At 46.9% G+C, this 16292-nt stretch overlaps 1 protein-coding gene across 9 annotated transcripts in view; it reads left to right on the forward strand.

Annotated features, from left to right (window-relative positions):
- Positions 1–16292, forward strand: part of ADGRL3 (adhesion G protein-coupled receptor L3) — a 496674-nt gene that overhangs the window by 193210 nt on the left and 287172 nt on the right. For all 9 annotated transcript variants that reach the window (XM_056849204.1, XM_056849205.1, XM_056849196.1 and 6 more), the window contains exon 4: positions 1168–1968. In XM_056849204.1, the coding sequence (XP_056705182.1) occupies positions 1168–1968 (801 nt within the window). The remainder of the gene's footprint in view (positions 1–1167; positions 1969–16292) is intronic.

Consider the following 16292-nt stretch of genomic DNA (forward strand, 5'->3'; position numbering starts at 1 on the left):
TGCGATCTCGTCAGATCTCAGAAGCAAAGCAGGGTCGGCCCTGGTTAGTACTTGGATCGGAGACCACCAAGAAATACCAGGGTTGCTATGCAGAGGAAGGCAATGGCAAGCCACCTCTGTTAGGGTGCTTTCACCCATGCCGAATAATCCACTTTCAATCCACTTTCAATGCACTTGGATTTTACTGTGCGAAAATGGCAAAATCCCACTTGCAAACGATCGTTAAAGTGTATCGAAAGTGGGTTGAAAGTGCATTATTTGGCATGTGTGAAAGCGTCCTTAGTCTCTTGCCTTGAAAACCCTACTGGGTTGCCAGAGGTTGGCTATGACTTGACGTCACTTTAAACATACAATACTACCCTCACCTCCAAAATCTTCTGGCCCCTGTATTGATTATGTCCAGACCGAAATCAGCGTTTTGTGCTTTTGGATGTCCTCTTTTTAATTTTTTTTTTTTAATTTTCTTTGGCCACGTACATAATCAACACATCGGCATTCAAAAGCATTCCCCTCCCCCTCCCAATGTAAAAATAATGATGAAATCTGTACAGCGAATCATTTTAACCTTTGCAGGTACTACTGTTTGCCTAATGTTTGATTCCTTCTGTATTGCAGAGGAAATTGCTTGTAACTGCAGTCTGGAGTCTTCCGCGGAGCTTTCTGCCCCTTTCCTTTCCTTTCTCTTGCTTTTTTCCCCTTCCTCTCTCTGCATACGCATCCCCTTGGCCTTTCTTTACCAGCCTGGCTGCATGCTCTGCGTGTTTGTGTTGCCGTTTCCCCCAACCTCCTTGTTATTTAATCCGCTGAACACTGCGATAGGTTTGTTCCCCTCCTATTTGCTTTTAAAAAATGCCTTTTTAGTTGCTATGGGATTTTTCCCTGCTCTGCAATAGTATCTGTTAAGTATATAATTTCAAAGGTGGAACGGTTGCCGAGGGACGTTTAAAAAATAAGAACGGAGAATGATTTCTGTGCCTTCCCCCCACCATTCTCTTTGTAGTGTAAAGAGCCACTCGGATTCATTTTGCCATTTAGGGAGGTCGGGGGGGGGGCATTCTCTGGAGCATTATCCTTTGTTCTTGAGTTATGAAACTTTGAAGTGCTTGTCAGAGAGTCCCTGGAACGATGAGTAACCTGCTTTGTTTTTAACTCTTTCCCTCCCTTCAGTTTTTCTTTGCCCTGGACTACTAAAAGGAGTGTATCAGAGTGAACATTTATTTGAATCTGACCACCAGTCAGGATCCTGGTGTAAGGATCCTTTGCAGGCTTCTGACAAGATTTATTATATGCCATGGACCCCGTATAGAACAGACACCCTAACGGAGTACTCTTCCAAGGATGATTTCATTGCCGGGAGACCGACGACGACGTACAAGCTGCCCCACCGGGTAGACGGCACCGGTTTTGTGGTGTACGACGGAGCTTTGTTTTTCAACAAGGAAAGAACCCGGAACATTGTCAAGTTTGATCTCCGGACAAGGATAAAAAGCGGAGAAGCCATCATCGCCAACGCCAACTACCACGACACGTCCCCTTATAGGTGGGGCGGCAAGTCTGATATCGACCTGGCCGTGGACGAGAATGGCCTTTGGGTAATCTATGCAACGGAGCAAAACAATGGCAAAATAGTGATTAGCCAGCTGAACCCTTACACCTTGCGGATCGAAGGGACGTGGGATACCTCCTACGACAAGAGGTCGGCTTCCAATGCCTTCATGATCTGTGGCATTTTGTACGTGGTGAAATCCGTGTACGAAGACGACGACAACGAAGCAACGGGGAATAAAATAGACTACATATACAATACCGAACAAAGCAAGGAAAGTGTGGTGGACGTCCCCTTTCCAAACTCGTACCAGTACATCGCCGCTGTGGATTATAACCCAAGGGATAACCTTCTTTACGTGTGGAACAACTACCACGTGGTCAAGTACTCATTGGAGTTTGGGTCGATGGACAGCAGAACAGGTAAGACCCCGAGATGCGCTTGTGTTTGGATTTCTTCAGTCTTGTGTGCTGGATCGGCAGCCGAGGTGGGCTGCGGCTCAGTGGTTAGAGCACGGCCTGTGTGAGGCGTCAGATTTGATTCTCTGCTGGCATTTAGCTGGCATTTCCAGTCAAAGGGATCTCAGGCAGCAGGCCTATGAAAAATCTCAGCCTGAGACACTGGAGAGTTGCTGTCTGTCAGGATCTTGATTCTGGGTTAGAGAGAGAGGCCGTCGGTGTCACTCGTTCATGGTATCACGTCGTGGGAGCTAAACGGGGTTAGCCCTGGTTAGCATTTGGATGGGAGACCACCTAGGAAGTTTAGGATCCCTGTGCCAAGGCTGACAACAGCAAAATGTTCATCGCTTGCCTTGAAAACCCCAAGAGGTTTAGGACCCAAGGGATAACCTTCTTTATGTATGGCACAACCACCATGTGGTCAAATGTGGGTCCTGTGGGTCCTGTGGACAACAGAACAGGTAAGACCCTGAGATGCGCTTGTGCTTGGACTTCTGCGATCTTGCTTGCTGGATTGGCAGCCGAGGTGGGCTGCGGCCCAGTGGTTAGAGCATGACCTGTGTAAGGCCTCAGATTTCATCCCTGGCGTTTCCAGTTAAAGAGATCTCGGGCAGCGGACCTACGAAAAATCTCAGCTTGAGACCCTGGAGAGTTGCTATCCATCAGGCTCTTGATTCTGGGTTAGAGAGAGAGACCGTCGGTGTCACTCGATTATGGTATTGCTTTATCGTCTTTTAAAATTAGCGCTTGTGTCTTGTTCTGTATATCGGCCGAGCTTCGGTTGTGCTAAACTCAATATCCGATGGCACAGGGTCTTTACTGTCTGTAATGAACTATCTTCTCCTTGTTGCACTGGAAAATAAGGAGGGAACGAAATCTTTGGCACAGATGGGTGTGGCAAAGCTTCTGTGCCCCTTTGGTTAGAGTAAAAAGCCACCACAGGAAGGAGAACTTTAGAGCAGGGAAAAGAGTACATGCCCAGCCCAGCGTGGTACAGGCAGTGTGGTATAGCGGTTAGGAGCGGTGGACTCTGATCTGGAGAACCGGGTTTGATTCCCCCACTCCTCCACATGAGATGCGGAGGCTAATCTGGTGAACTGGATTTGATTCACCACTCCTACACATGAAGCCAGCTGGGTGACCTTGGGCCAGTCACAGTTCTTTCCCGAACTCTCTCAGCCCCGCCTACCTCACAGGGCGTCTGTTGTGGGGAGAGGAAAGGAAAGAGATTGTAAGCCGGTTTGAGACTCCTTAAAAGGTAGAGAAAGTTGGCATGTAAAAACCAACTCTTCTTCCTCTTCTTCTTCCTCCCCCCTTTTCTGCTGCGAATCCCCCAAATGCCAAGTTACTGCGCACCCCCTCTCCCCAGGTTCCAGAGACATGTGTACCCCTGCAAAAAACATATTTGGGGCTGGAAAGGAGTTTTGGGGTGGAGGGGCTCAAAAAACGAATGTCAACAGTGCAAGGCCCTTTGGAATCAAGTCAAGACTCTTCTGCAGCTTGATCTGGGAGAGATCCCATGACAAGAGGACATCTTCCAAAAGTGATCACGATCGGTGGTTAGCCATGTTTGTCTTTCTGCAGCGGTAGAAAAGAGCAAGAGTCTAGTAGCAACCGAAAGACTGACAAATTTTCTGGCAGGGTACGAGCTTTTGTGAGTCATAGCTCACTTCTTCAGATGGTTGGAGGGGTTTTGTATGTGGTGGAATCCGTTCCGTGCCACCATCCTACTGTCAAATATGTGGGGTTGGGTTTGAGAGGCTGGTGGCCAAATGCCCATATTCAAATCTGCAAAAAGAAGTAAAAGGTCCGCACCAGTAACAGGAAATAAAAATGAGACCAGGGCCAACGGTGCCTACAGAATTTATGCTCATAATGACTACAGCAATAACTACATATTCCCCTGAAGAAGCCCCTTGGGCGAAACGCGTAAAGAATTTCTATTCAGGGTAATAAAATATATTTTCACCTATTTTGCACCATTGGCCTTGGCGTTATTTTTATTTCGTGTTCAAATATATTTGAAAAGAAAGGGGACGGGGAGGAGAAAATATTTGGAAACAGAATATTTGGAATGCATAAGGATCTCTAGTAAGAAGTCAGCAATGTTAAAAGATGCTCTTGGTTGTATTGAAGCTGAAGTAGCATATGGAGCAGATTCAAGACTAATCCAGTGTGTGTGTAGTGTGTGTGAACAAGATCTTGGGGTACAGGTGGAACGAAAGTTAAATATGAGCAACCAGTGTGATGCAGCGACAAAAAAAGCGAATGCGATCCAGATCACAAGATGTCATAGTTCCGCTGTACACTGCCTTGGTCAGGCCACACCAGGAGTATTGTGTGTGGTTCTGGAGGGCTCACTTCAAAAAGGATGTGGACAGAATGGAGCGGGTGCAGAGGAGAGCGACGAGGATGATCAGGGGCCTGGAGACCAAGCCTTACGAGGAAAGGCTGAGGGAGTTGGGAATGTTCAGTCTGGAGAAGAGGAGGTTGAGAGGGGACATGATTTCTCTCTTACAGTATTTGAAGGGCTGACACTCAGAGGAGGGCAGGGAGCTGTTCCTGTTGGCAGCAGAGGACAGGACTCGCAATAATGGGTTTCAATCGCGGGAGGAAAGGTATTAGGGGAAAGTTTTTTACAGTAAGAGTTGTTCGACAGTGGAATCAGCTACCCAGGGAGGTGGTGAACTCCCCCTCACTGGAAGTCTTTAAGCAGAGGCTGGACAAGCCCTTGTCAGGGATGCTGTAGGGGGTTGGACTAGATGGCCTCTACGGACCCTTCCAACTCTATGATTCTATGAGTTCTAAATCTGATTTATGATTTTTTTTAAAAAACTCTGTGGTTTCCGTTGTTTTTTATTATTACGTAAAATCCTTGCCAGGTTTTATGAGGTTATCCTTCAGATTTGCTACAGGGTTGCAGGAGGGGATTCATTTAAGATTCTGTTTAGATGCAGATGCAAAACAGGACAGCGCTTCTCCACCTTTAAAGGTCATCTAGAAGAGGGAATTTCTGCCAGAGGAGCTTTGTCTTAAATCCCTGGATGACAAGATATCCCTGCCAAAACCTTTTTTTTTTTGCACAAAGGTAGAGAAACAGCTCGCTACACAGAGGAAGGCAACGGCAAACCACCTCTGTTAGTCTCGCCTTGAAAACCCTACTGGGTCGCCACAAGCCAACTGCGACTCAACGGCAGTTTACATCGGGGGTGGGGAACCTTTTTTCCTCCAAGGGCCATTTGGATATTTATAACATCATTTGCGGCGCCATGCAAAATTATCAACTTTAAAATTAGCCGACCAAGCCCCAAGCAGGCAGCTGCCCCAAATGACCCTCCCCCCCGCATGCGGGCAAGCAGGCAGGCATCCAGCTGGTGGCACACTCGCCCACCTAGTGGCACAGGATGGTTTGTTGCACCAGCCAGGCGTAGCCATCTTGCCGCACGCCGGAGTTACTTCTGCTCTGCATGGTTGGGGCTGGATTGTACAGCTGGCTTCTGCTACCTCTGCCTGCAGGGATGAAATGAAGACACACTGGCTAAGAACTCCCCGCCCGCGCGCATTTTGGCCCTGCCCCCTTTAACTGCTCCATTGACGCCACTTCCTCCCCCAGCCTTCTTGTAGTACAGAGGGAATACGTTTCTCCATGGCCTGGGTGAGAAAGGGTTACACAGTTTCTTGGGCGGTCCTAGCAGCTCCATAGCTAACGACTCTTCTGCAAGGGGGGAAGAAGGTTCCTTTTCTCGGCCGAACTCACATCTGCCTTGAATAGAGGCTATTCCTGTCCGCGGGAGGAGGCGGATCGCCAGCCTTAGATCCTTCTGAGCTAGAGATCTGCCAGGACCCACAAACGGCCATGATTTCGCATGCCTTAAATGGCCCCCGGGCCTGACGTTCCCCACCCCTGCTTTACATGCACACACAGAGAAACAGCTCCGCTGCTTCTTCATGTAGCCGGCTGCGCGTACTGTACATGCATTCATGATTGGTGGATTCCTCCTTTACGTGCCAACGTTTATCTCAGTCATTTGGGGTTGGGGGAGTAAAAAAAAAAAATCTCTTTTTCTGCCAGCAAAGAGCACACCTTAGTCAGTCACAGAGAAGGACGTTGCACTCATTGCAGGAAGCAGCTAGTGATAAAAGGTGCCTTTAACCAGGGCTAGGAGCAGAAGGAAGGTCTGCCACCCGTTCATAAGTTTTACGGCTTATTCATATTGCAAGAACTGTGATCATAACAAGTAGAAAAACCACCTGTGGCTAGGGTTGCCAACCTCGAGGTGGTGTGCAAAAAACAAGTGAGCCTGCTGCCACAGTAGGTAAAAACCAAATAACAGCAGTAACAACCAGTACTACGTACATGCAAAAGGTGAGCGTTGTTCAGGTGGAAATGTACATAAAGCACATACAATATACGTGACAAATGCAAGTTTATTTGTGTCCGAGCACAAAAGCCACTCAGCACGTCGGGACTCGGGACAAGGCTTGTTAAGAAGATCGGCTTTCACAAGTTGTATTTGGTCTCTACTCTTGGACTTTATTGCATAGGGTCCCAGATTTTTGTATTTGTCACGTATATTGTATGTGTTTTATGTACATTTCCACCTGAACAACGCTCACCTTTTGCACATACGTAGTATTGGTTGTTAACTGCTGTTATTTGGTTTTAACCTCCAGGAGGTGGCAGGAGATCTCCTGCTATTACAACTGATCTCCAGCCGACAGAGATCAGTTCCCCAGGAGAAAATGGCCTCTTTGGCAATTGGGCTCTATGGCATTGAAGTCCCTCCCCAAACTCCGCCCTCCTCAGGCTCCGCCCCCAAAACCTCCCGCCGGTGGCGAAGAGGGACCTGGCAACCCTATGGATGGCATTTATTCATATGGTTTTAATTATTTCCCACAAGAAACTGAGCCTCAGAAACTGACAAGAGACTGTCAGTTTCGCATGGTCGGCGAATCCCCAATGATACATCCACCATTTTGAATAGATTAATTGGCGTACTGTCGGTCCTTCCTCATCACCCTCCGGGAAAACCAATGTGGAGTAGTGCTTGAGAGTATTGGACTAGTATCTGGGAGACCCAGGTTCAAATCCTACTTGTTTCATGGAAGCTCTCTGGGTGACCTTGGGCCGGCCACACTCTTTCCGCCTAACCTACCTCACAAAGAGAACGGCGTAAGCCACCACGGGTCCCCATGGGTACAAAGACAGGGTATAAATTAAATTAAGTTGATATGTTGAATGCAGGGCTTGATGTTGAGACGTTATGCAAAGCGAAGCCATGCTCCGCATGCAGAAAGTCACAGATTTGTTCCCCCCACGTCTTCAGTTAAAAGGATGAGGTAGGAGATGTGAAAGACCTCTACCTGAGACCCTGGAGAGCTGCTGCCAGTCTGAGTAGACAATACTGACTTTGATGGACCAAGGGTGTGATTCAGTATAAGGCAGTTTCATGTGTTCAAAGTGAACATTTACTTAAAAAAAAAAAAACAGAGACATTTGGAAAGTGCCTCTAAAAACTGTGAATAGGGATTAGTTTAAACGTTGACGTTCATTTCTTTTTTCCCCCTTTTTTTATAATTATTTTATTTTTATAATTAAGGGGATACAGAAAGGAAGGTACAGGGAAGGGTAAAGACCGTATAGAACACAAAAACAATGTAGCATTTCAATAAAACAATAGACTTAATCAAATACAGTGCCGCATAACAAGCATGAATATTAATCAAGTAAAATAGAATATATCTAAATGTATAGTTATAATTGTAAAAATATAAACATCAATCAGATTGTCTAACTATTGCATAATAAAAATATGTTTTACCGTTCGAAAGCCCAAAAGTTACGTCACAAATGATTGGGACAAAATAAATGAAACATTACCTGTTGCTTATTCTAATACTATTCGGTATAATTGACGTTCATTTCTGAATTGGTAGAACCATGTGGAGAAGCGTGTTGGGAGCACAGAGGGGAGCCATAAAGATTCTAGAAAAGTGGTAATGAAAACGGGTTTTTGATTCTCCCTGGCCCAGCGGGGTGTATTGGTTAAGAGCGGCAGACTTTAATCGGGAGAACCGGGCTTGATTCCCCACTCCTCCACGTGAAGCCTGCTGGGTGACCTTGGGCTAGTCACAGCTCTCTCCGAACTCTTTCAGCCCCACCTACCTCACAAGGTGCCTGTTGTAGGTAGGGGAAGGCGATTGTAAGCTGCTTTGAGACTCCTTTAAGGTAGAGAAAAGTGGGGTATAAAAACCAACTCTTCTTCTTTCTCTCCCTGTGTTGCCACACACTTATATAGTCATGCGCTTTTCAGAACGGAGGGAAATGAAGATGCCTCCAAATGTGTGACTCTATTTCTTCTGAGAAAGATGGGAAACGTTGGGGCCGTGAATGCTCATAAATAACCCAGTAGCACCGCTGCAGTATTCAAGTTTGTTTATTTTCCTTGTTTGAGAGAGTTACATCCTTCCTTTCTATCGGAGTGCTCCGGGTGGCCAATAAAATTGCCACAACGCAAAAAAACCATTACAGCAATTGATTCAGCGCCAAAAAATAAGAATGAGCTCAGTGAACCTCTACAGTGCTGACCTAAACAGAGGTCTTTAAGCATGGGAGTTTGACCTGAGGGTCGTTGCTCGCTGGACCCACGTTTTCCTGTTGGGAGCCTATGCACCAGCAGACTCCAAGCTCAAATCAGGATGTATTTGAATCCCCGCCCCTTGAAATGCTGCTTCATAATTGGCTGTAGTGAAAGGAAAGCCCCCCCAAAAAACCCAATTGCCGCATAAAAAAGCATGTTAAGAGCATTTGAAGAACAAAAACAAAAATGGAGCGATTTGAAAGGAGGGGGGGGGAGAAACCCAAACCTCATTTTAAAAACCCTTCTGCTCAGAAAGAACTCCGAGGAAGCGGGAAGTATTTGAATCCCCGCCCCTTGACTTGCTGCTTTGTAATTGGCTGTCTGCTTGCTGTGAGAGAAACCAAACCTATGTGTCCTGCGTTTTGCCTTATGCATGGGGATTTCAAGGGGGCTGAGCTCAGGGGAGAGGGAAGAATCAGGTTAATAGAGGGACAGGAAGTCCCGGGATTTGTGAGGGCTGGCGGCGAGGTCGTCTCTAATGGAGGGGAAACTTTTTTTTAATTTTTTTTATTTATTTTTATAGAATACAGAAAAGAAGAAGGGGAAAGAAGGGGGAGAAAGAGGGGACATACATATCATATAATTCCATTCATTGTCCATGCCCGATACGACCTGCTTCCCTCATCTTGCCCCCGACTATAATCTTTAACATAGATAGATATTAATGAACTTAGTCACAAATAATTTCATTCCATTTCTATGCCTCAACATTCATCTTGTCTTACTCGGAAATTAACTTGTAATTATGAGCTATTATATGTTTAAACTTCTGCTAACATCCGTTCTCTATAACCGGACCCTTCAGGAAAAAAACATACCTAATCAAATCAGTCTCTAATGGAGGGAAAACTCCTGCATAACTCCCAGGAACAACCAAGACAGACAGGAAGCGAACGTCAGTGAAAGTACCCATGCATAAATGACCAGAGTTGCACAAGTTGAAACCTATTGACCTCGGTGGCGTTAAAAGCCCATGACTACTTAGGATGGCGCTGGCGGTGTTCTAGAAGTTGCCTTTTCCTTGGTGGCTGTCAGCTGGCAATCTTCCATCGCAAGGGGAAATTGGAAGCCTGGCCTTCTTAGCCCCTCCATTGGCCGGTGACATCCGGTGTGCTTTTTACCTGTGGTGTTCGAGGGTGTTTCTGTCTTTGAAAGGTTTTGTTTCCAGACCAGCGTGGAGAACCCTCACAACATCCTTACGATATACTAATTGAGTGCATCTGTATCTCACATCAATCAGGCAGCATGGTGATGGATAAGAACTTTAAACGCATAGGGCACCTCGTTAAAATGTGATTTTTCAGATCATAGATCGGAGCCCTTTCCTTTGAGAGCTGAGTAATCTGAGGGCTCAGAAGGGAATTCCTGTCCTCCTCCTAGAATCATAGAGTTGGAAGGGACCACCAGGGTCATTTAGTCCAACCCGCTGCACAATGCAGGAAATTCACAACTACCTCCCCCACATACCTCCAGTGACCCCTACTCCATGCCCAGAAGATGGCCAAGATGCCCTCCCTCTCATGAACTGCCTACGGTCATAGAATCAGCATTGCTGACAGATGGCCATCTAGCCTCTGCTTAAAAACCTCCAGGGAAGGAGAGCTTACCACCTCCCAAGGAAGCCTGTTCCACTGAGGAACCGCTCTGTTAGAAAATTCTTCCTAATGCCTAGATGCAAACTCTTCTGATTTAATTTTAACCCGTTGGTTCAACGGCCTTCTGGGGCAACAGAAAACAACTCGGCACCGTCCTCTATATGACAGCCCTTCAAGTACTTGAAGATGGTCATCATATCCACTCTCAGCCTTCCTTGTCTTTTCGGCTTCCGTGCCTAGCATTTCTGTCGGAGGAATGCATCGCGAAGGTTGCTGCAGACTGTTCAGTCATGGTTGTGTACAGGATATGAATTGCTGCGTCTTCAAGAGCTCCTCCTCAGGTAAAACCCATTTGCTGTCTCTGAAGTTTAATTTAAGCCACATTTCAGAAATTGAATGGCTGCTGGAAATTGAAATGTTGCCAGCCTTCTTGTTCTGAGAAAAGGCCCGTTCTTACCTACGCTCTGATGATTCCTATTTTCTGGTGCTTACCCTCTCCCTGGTAAATTACTATCCTTGTTTTTGAACCCCTTGGGCAGATTTGAAGGATGTGTTATTCATTCCCTCCCCCTTAGCATGGGTTCCTAGACTTATATTTGTTTATTCAGGTTTCAGCCCCATCGTCTCAGGTTATTACAAGTTAAGCACCAACAGCGAGTACATTGAGTGAGTCGATCCCAACATCTGCATGAACATTTCGGCATCATGTAGAACACAGCCAGATGTTGCCCACACTTGGGTCTTTTTGAATGCTGACTATGTATTATAGGGTTGCCATGCTGTGTTTGTAGATCTTTAAACACCCTCTTGGCTTTGGAGTACACATAGGAGTGGCTTTCGGAGAGTCAGAGAACGCTCCTGGTGGCAGGTGGGAAAGAGTGGTGCATGAGAATCCATTGAATGGCGCGTGAGAATCCACGATAGAGGTCTATAAAATTATGCATGGTTTGGAGAGAGTGGACAGGGAGAAGCTTTTCTCCCTCTCTCATAATACTAGAATACGGGGTCATCTGCTGAAGCTGGAGGGTGAGAGATTCAGAACAGATAAAAGGAAGTATTTCTTCACACAATGCATAGTTAAATGGTGGGACTCCCTGCCCCAGGATGTGGTGATGGCTGCCAACTTGGAAGGCTTTAAGAGGGAATGGACATGTTCATGGACGAGAGGGCTATCCATGGCTACTAGTCAAAATGGATACTAGTCATGATGCACACCTATTCTCTCCGGTATCAGAGGAGCATGCCGAATATATAAGGTGCTGTGGAACACAGGCAGGATCATGCTGCTGTCGTCTTGTTTGGGGGCTTCCTGGAGGCACCTGGTTGGCCACTGTGTGAACAGACTGCTGGACCTGATGGGCCTTGGTCTGATCCAACAGGGCTTTTCTTATGTTCTTATTGCATCTGAAGACGGGCTCTCTGACTCACAAAAGCTCATACTGGAATCGATGCTGATCAATCACGATGGGTAGCCGTGTTAGTTGGTCACTAGCAGTAGACAACAGCAAGAGTCCAGAAAGACCTTAAAGACTAACAAAATTTCTGGCAGGGTAAGAGCTTTTGTGAGCCCCTGCTCACTTCTTCAGATACAGCTAGAATGTGAGTCCATCTATCCTTAAGTAGAGGTGAGTAAATTAGTCACACAATGGCAATGTAAATGTCAAAAGCAAGCAAACGACATTAGCAGCGTGATTGGATTAGGCGTAATGTGCAGAGGGGTTGTAGGTGTGGAGAAGTCAGCATTGGTAATGAGACAGGAATCCCAGATCTCTGTTAAATCCCTGGCAATGCATAGTTTTGAGCTTCATTATTAGTTGTAAATCAGCAGTCTCTCTTTCTAATCTCCCTTTGAAATCCCTTTGAAAGAGAACTGCTTCTCTTAAATCGGCAGCTGAATGTCCTGGAAGGTTAAAATGTTCCCCCACTGGTTTCTGAATGTTGTCGTTTCTGATGTTGGGGAGGGGCCATGACTCAGTGGTAGAGCCTCTGCTTGGCACGCAGAAGGTCCCAGGTTCAATCCCTGGCATCTCCAGTTAAAGGGACTCGGTAGGTAGGTGATGTGAAGGACCCCTGCTTGAGACCCTGGAGAGCAGCTGCCGGTCAGAGTAGACCATACTGACTTGATGGACCAAAGGTCTGATTCAGTATAAGTAGGGTTGCCAGGTCCCTCTTTGCCACCGGCGGGAGGTTTTTGGGGTGGAGCCTGAGGAGGGAGGAGTTTGGGGAGGGGAGGGACTTCAATGCCATAGATTCCAATGACCAAAGTGGCTATTTTCTCCAAGTGAACTGACCTCTATCGGCTGGAGATCAGTTGTAATAGCAGGAGATCTCCAGCTACTACCTGGAGGTTGGCAACCCTAAGTATAAGGCAGCTTCATGTGTTCATGTGATGTCAGACTTATGTCCATTCAGTCTTGGTCGCAGGGAATGGCCTGTTTGTCCAACGTTGAGGGTGGAAGGGCATTTGCTGGCACGTGATGGCACAAATTGATGCTGTGAGTCTTTCGGGAGCCATTGGTCCCTGTTTTGATCCGCAGAATACTGGAGGGCGTTTTCACGGGCTTTTCTGCCGCTCGTTTTTATCGGCGCTTCTCCGCCTCGCCCTCTCTCTCTCTCTCTCTCTTTTAAAGCCCTCACTGCTGCCTCCATATTTTTCTCTGCCAGCTCCTCTTCTCTGCATGCTGACAGCTCCTGGCTCGCGTAATTTATCGAGGGACAATTTACAGGGGGTGCGGGCGATTCAGAGAAGGGCTATTGCTCCAGTGTATATCAAGAAGCAATTGTAGGCACGCGTTATTTATTAATATCTTCCTTTGAATGTTTGTGCCTCATTAATTGGGGTTAGTCGTGCCATAAATTACCCCACTCTGATTTTTTGGGGGGGTATGTGTGCTCTTTAGCCAGGAGGAACACGGGGGGAAAGCTGTTTCAGTGAAGAAGAATTAAAATCAAGAGGGTACTTTTCTGAAGTGAAATGTGTCTCACACTCTCTGCGTTGCTACAGGCAACGGCGGCTTTCTCTTTTATTGTGGTTTTCCCCTTAAAAAGACAATTATTGCTGTTGGGTCCGATTTGCCAAATTGGAAGGGGAGAGAATTTTGCTACGACACCCCCCCCCATTTACAAGAACTGCATGCAATGTTTTTCTGCATAGCACACGGCAGAGGTCTCCAGTGTTAGTGCCCATGGGAGCTCGCCGACACCTTTCCTGGTACTCAGCATGTGTTATTAGGAAATGTAGGGTTGCCAACCTCCAGGTACTAGCTGGAGATCTCCTGCGATTACAACTGACCTCCAGCCGACAGAGTTGAGTTCCCCTGGAGGGTATCCTTTTGGGGAACCTCTGAAATGGACTGAATATACTAGCCTGGTTAGGCAGAAGGATCAGTCTTCTACCCATGGGGAGTTTAAACTTGTGCTTATAAAATGAAAAAAGAAATACATACCAAGTGAAATGATTAAGGTTGAGGAACTGATGAAGAACGAAACGGCCGTCTTCCTCACCTGTCTGACTTCTGATGAATATGTTGTTGCTAAAGAAGAAGGAAAGAAAAAAATATTGTTAGAATCATTATATACATGGCAAAGAGCAGCCTGGCAACCCTAAGGCAGTGGACGGGGCCAGGTAGGACTTTGCCCAGCAATTCTTCTGGTTGACCATTGGAGGTTTGATTGGCTGTGCGGATTTGTTTAAATGTCGGTTTGACAGCAGATGCCGCCGCAGGACCCGGATCTACGCTGGGTTACTGAAGTTAAGCTGTGGCAATCATTGTGTGGCTGGCTCTGCCTCCTTCGGCAGCAAGGTTGCCAGGTCCCTTTTTGCAACCGGCGGGAGGTTTTTGGGGCATAGCCTGAGGAGGGCGGGGTTTGGGAGAGGAGGGACTTCAGTGCCATAGAGTCCAATGGTTGCCATAAGTCAGCTACGATTGATGGCACTTTCCACCACCACAGCATACATATAGCCATTGTGGGGTAGTGGTTATAGGTCTGCTAGGTCCCCCTTCGCCACTGGAGGGAGGTTTTTGGGGTGGAGCCTGAAAAGGGCAGGGTTTGGGGAGGGGTGGGACTTCAAGGCCATAGAGTTCAATTGCCAAAGCAGCCATTTTTCTCCAGGTGATCTGATCTCTATCGGCTGGAGATCAGTTGAATTAGCAGGGGATCTGCTACTACCTGGCAGTTGGCAACCCTAGCTGGAGATCAGTCGTAATAGCAGGAGACCTCCAGCTAGTACCTGGAGGTTGGCAACCCTAGGCGGAATGTAGGGGGCGAGGCGGTCTCGCGGGCAAGACGGCTCATGGCCATGAAGGGCTTTACATGCAATAGCTGATACCTTAAATGGAGCCTGGTAACTGATGAGGCTAGGTAGGGTCAGAAACAATGTGAATGATTGGGTCTCAAGGACACACTTAAAGGAGGGGAAGCGATTCTGGGCTGACAGATAAAAGGAAGACTTTTCGGGAAGGAGGGGAAACACATCTGACAAGACACTGCCGAGGCTCTTTTCATGTCTTTTGCTCGTGACACAGCTCTTACTTTGAAAAGAGCTGATTTGCTTTGCCTCAGGGTGTACAGAAATGTAAAGAATCCTCTTCACTGACCCACATGGATGCATTCATATCTAGGACAAGGGACACACGGTCGGAGAACGCGGAGCCTGGGAATGCGTGGCCCTTGCTCTGCCCTGCCTCACACAAAGATCTAGATCATAGAATGGGAAGGGACCACCAGGGTCATCTAGTCCAACCCCCATGTGTGCATAGTCCACGCATGTTGGCATGGCTAGAGAGACTGGGAAGAAGAAGAAGAAGAAGAAGAAGAAGAAGAAGAAGAAGAAGAAGAAGAAGAAGAAGAAGAAGAGGAGGAGGAGGAGGAGGAGGAGGAGGAGGAGTTGGTTTTTATATGCCGACTTTCTCTACCACTAAAGGAAGAATCAAACTGGCTTACAATCACCTTCCCTTCCCCTCCGCACAACAGACACCCTGTGAGGTATGTGGGGCTGAGAGAGCGTGACTAGCCCAAGGTCACCCAGCTGGCTTTGTGTGTAGCAGCGGGGAAACAAATCCAGTTCACCAGATCAGCCTCCGCCGCTCATGGGGAGGAGTGGGGGGATCAAACACGGTTCTCTAGATCAGAGTCCACCGCTCCAAACCACCACTCTTAACCACTACACCGCTCTTAACCACTACACCAAGCAATTCAACCAGATAGCAAGGGCCTCCAATAAGCAATGCAGTAGGACTTGGGCTGCAGAACTGGAAAAAGTATGCAAACAAAAACCAATCTGAGGCATGGCGTATCACAACGATGAAAGGACATTACAAAGGTAGAAGACATTGAAGTAAAAAAAGGGAGGCAAGAAACAGTACAATAAACTACAATACTGTCCCTTATAGAAACAACCTCCATATGCTACCATTCTAATCCCTTTGTAAAAAGGCCTTTCTGGACATTTCTATTTTGCCCATTCTGCGAAACGAAAGCAGCAAGGCGTTCTCACTGACCACCTCAGGGAAAGGATAAAGCCACAGGTTGTCAATGTTAAAAAACAACATCAACGAATAAGCTGTACAATATATTTTCCTACTGTATAGGAACGTTGCAACAATGACGGAGTTAATCTGTTCAAAAAATTCAAATCACACCTTTACCTGGCATTAAAAAAAGTACATAATGAGGTTAAAAGGGGATTTATAAACTTTTGATGAAGATCTTCCTTACAACATTAAAAGTTAAAACTTTTATATAAATCCCGGGAAGCTAGCAACCCCTGCAGTAACCTGGGGATAAATATCACTTAAAAGAAATCGAACTAGCTCCTCATCAGTGCCACCAGGGCAATCTGTCAGTAGGGGTTCGATGACCTGTTCCTGTAAAAGTGAGCCATGCTTGCAATGTAGTAGTACATGGGCCACGGTTTCAACCTGTCCGGAGGCACAAGAACACAGCCTTTTCTCATAGGGGACTCTGGCATATCTGCTCGTGGTCCAGGCCATGGGGAGAAAATTTAGACGAGCTTGCATAAAGAGACGTCTCGAGAAGGGGGAGGTCAGAG

Source organism: Euleptes europaea, chromosome 4 (assembly GCF_029931775.1).
Source record: "Euleptes europaea isolate rEulEur1 chromosome 4, rEulEur1.hap1, whole genome shotgun sequence".
In the NCBI taxonomy this organism is placed as follows: Eukaryota; Metazoa; Chordata; class Lepidosauria; order Squamata; family Sphaerodactylidae; genus Euleptes; species Euleptes europaea.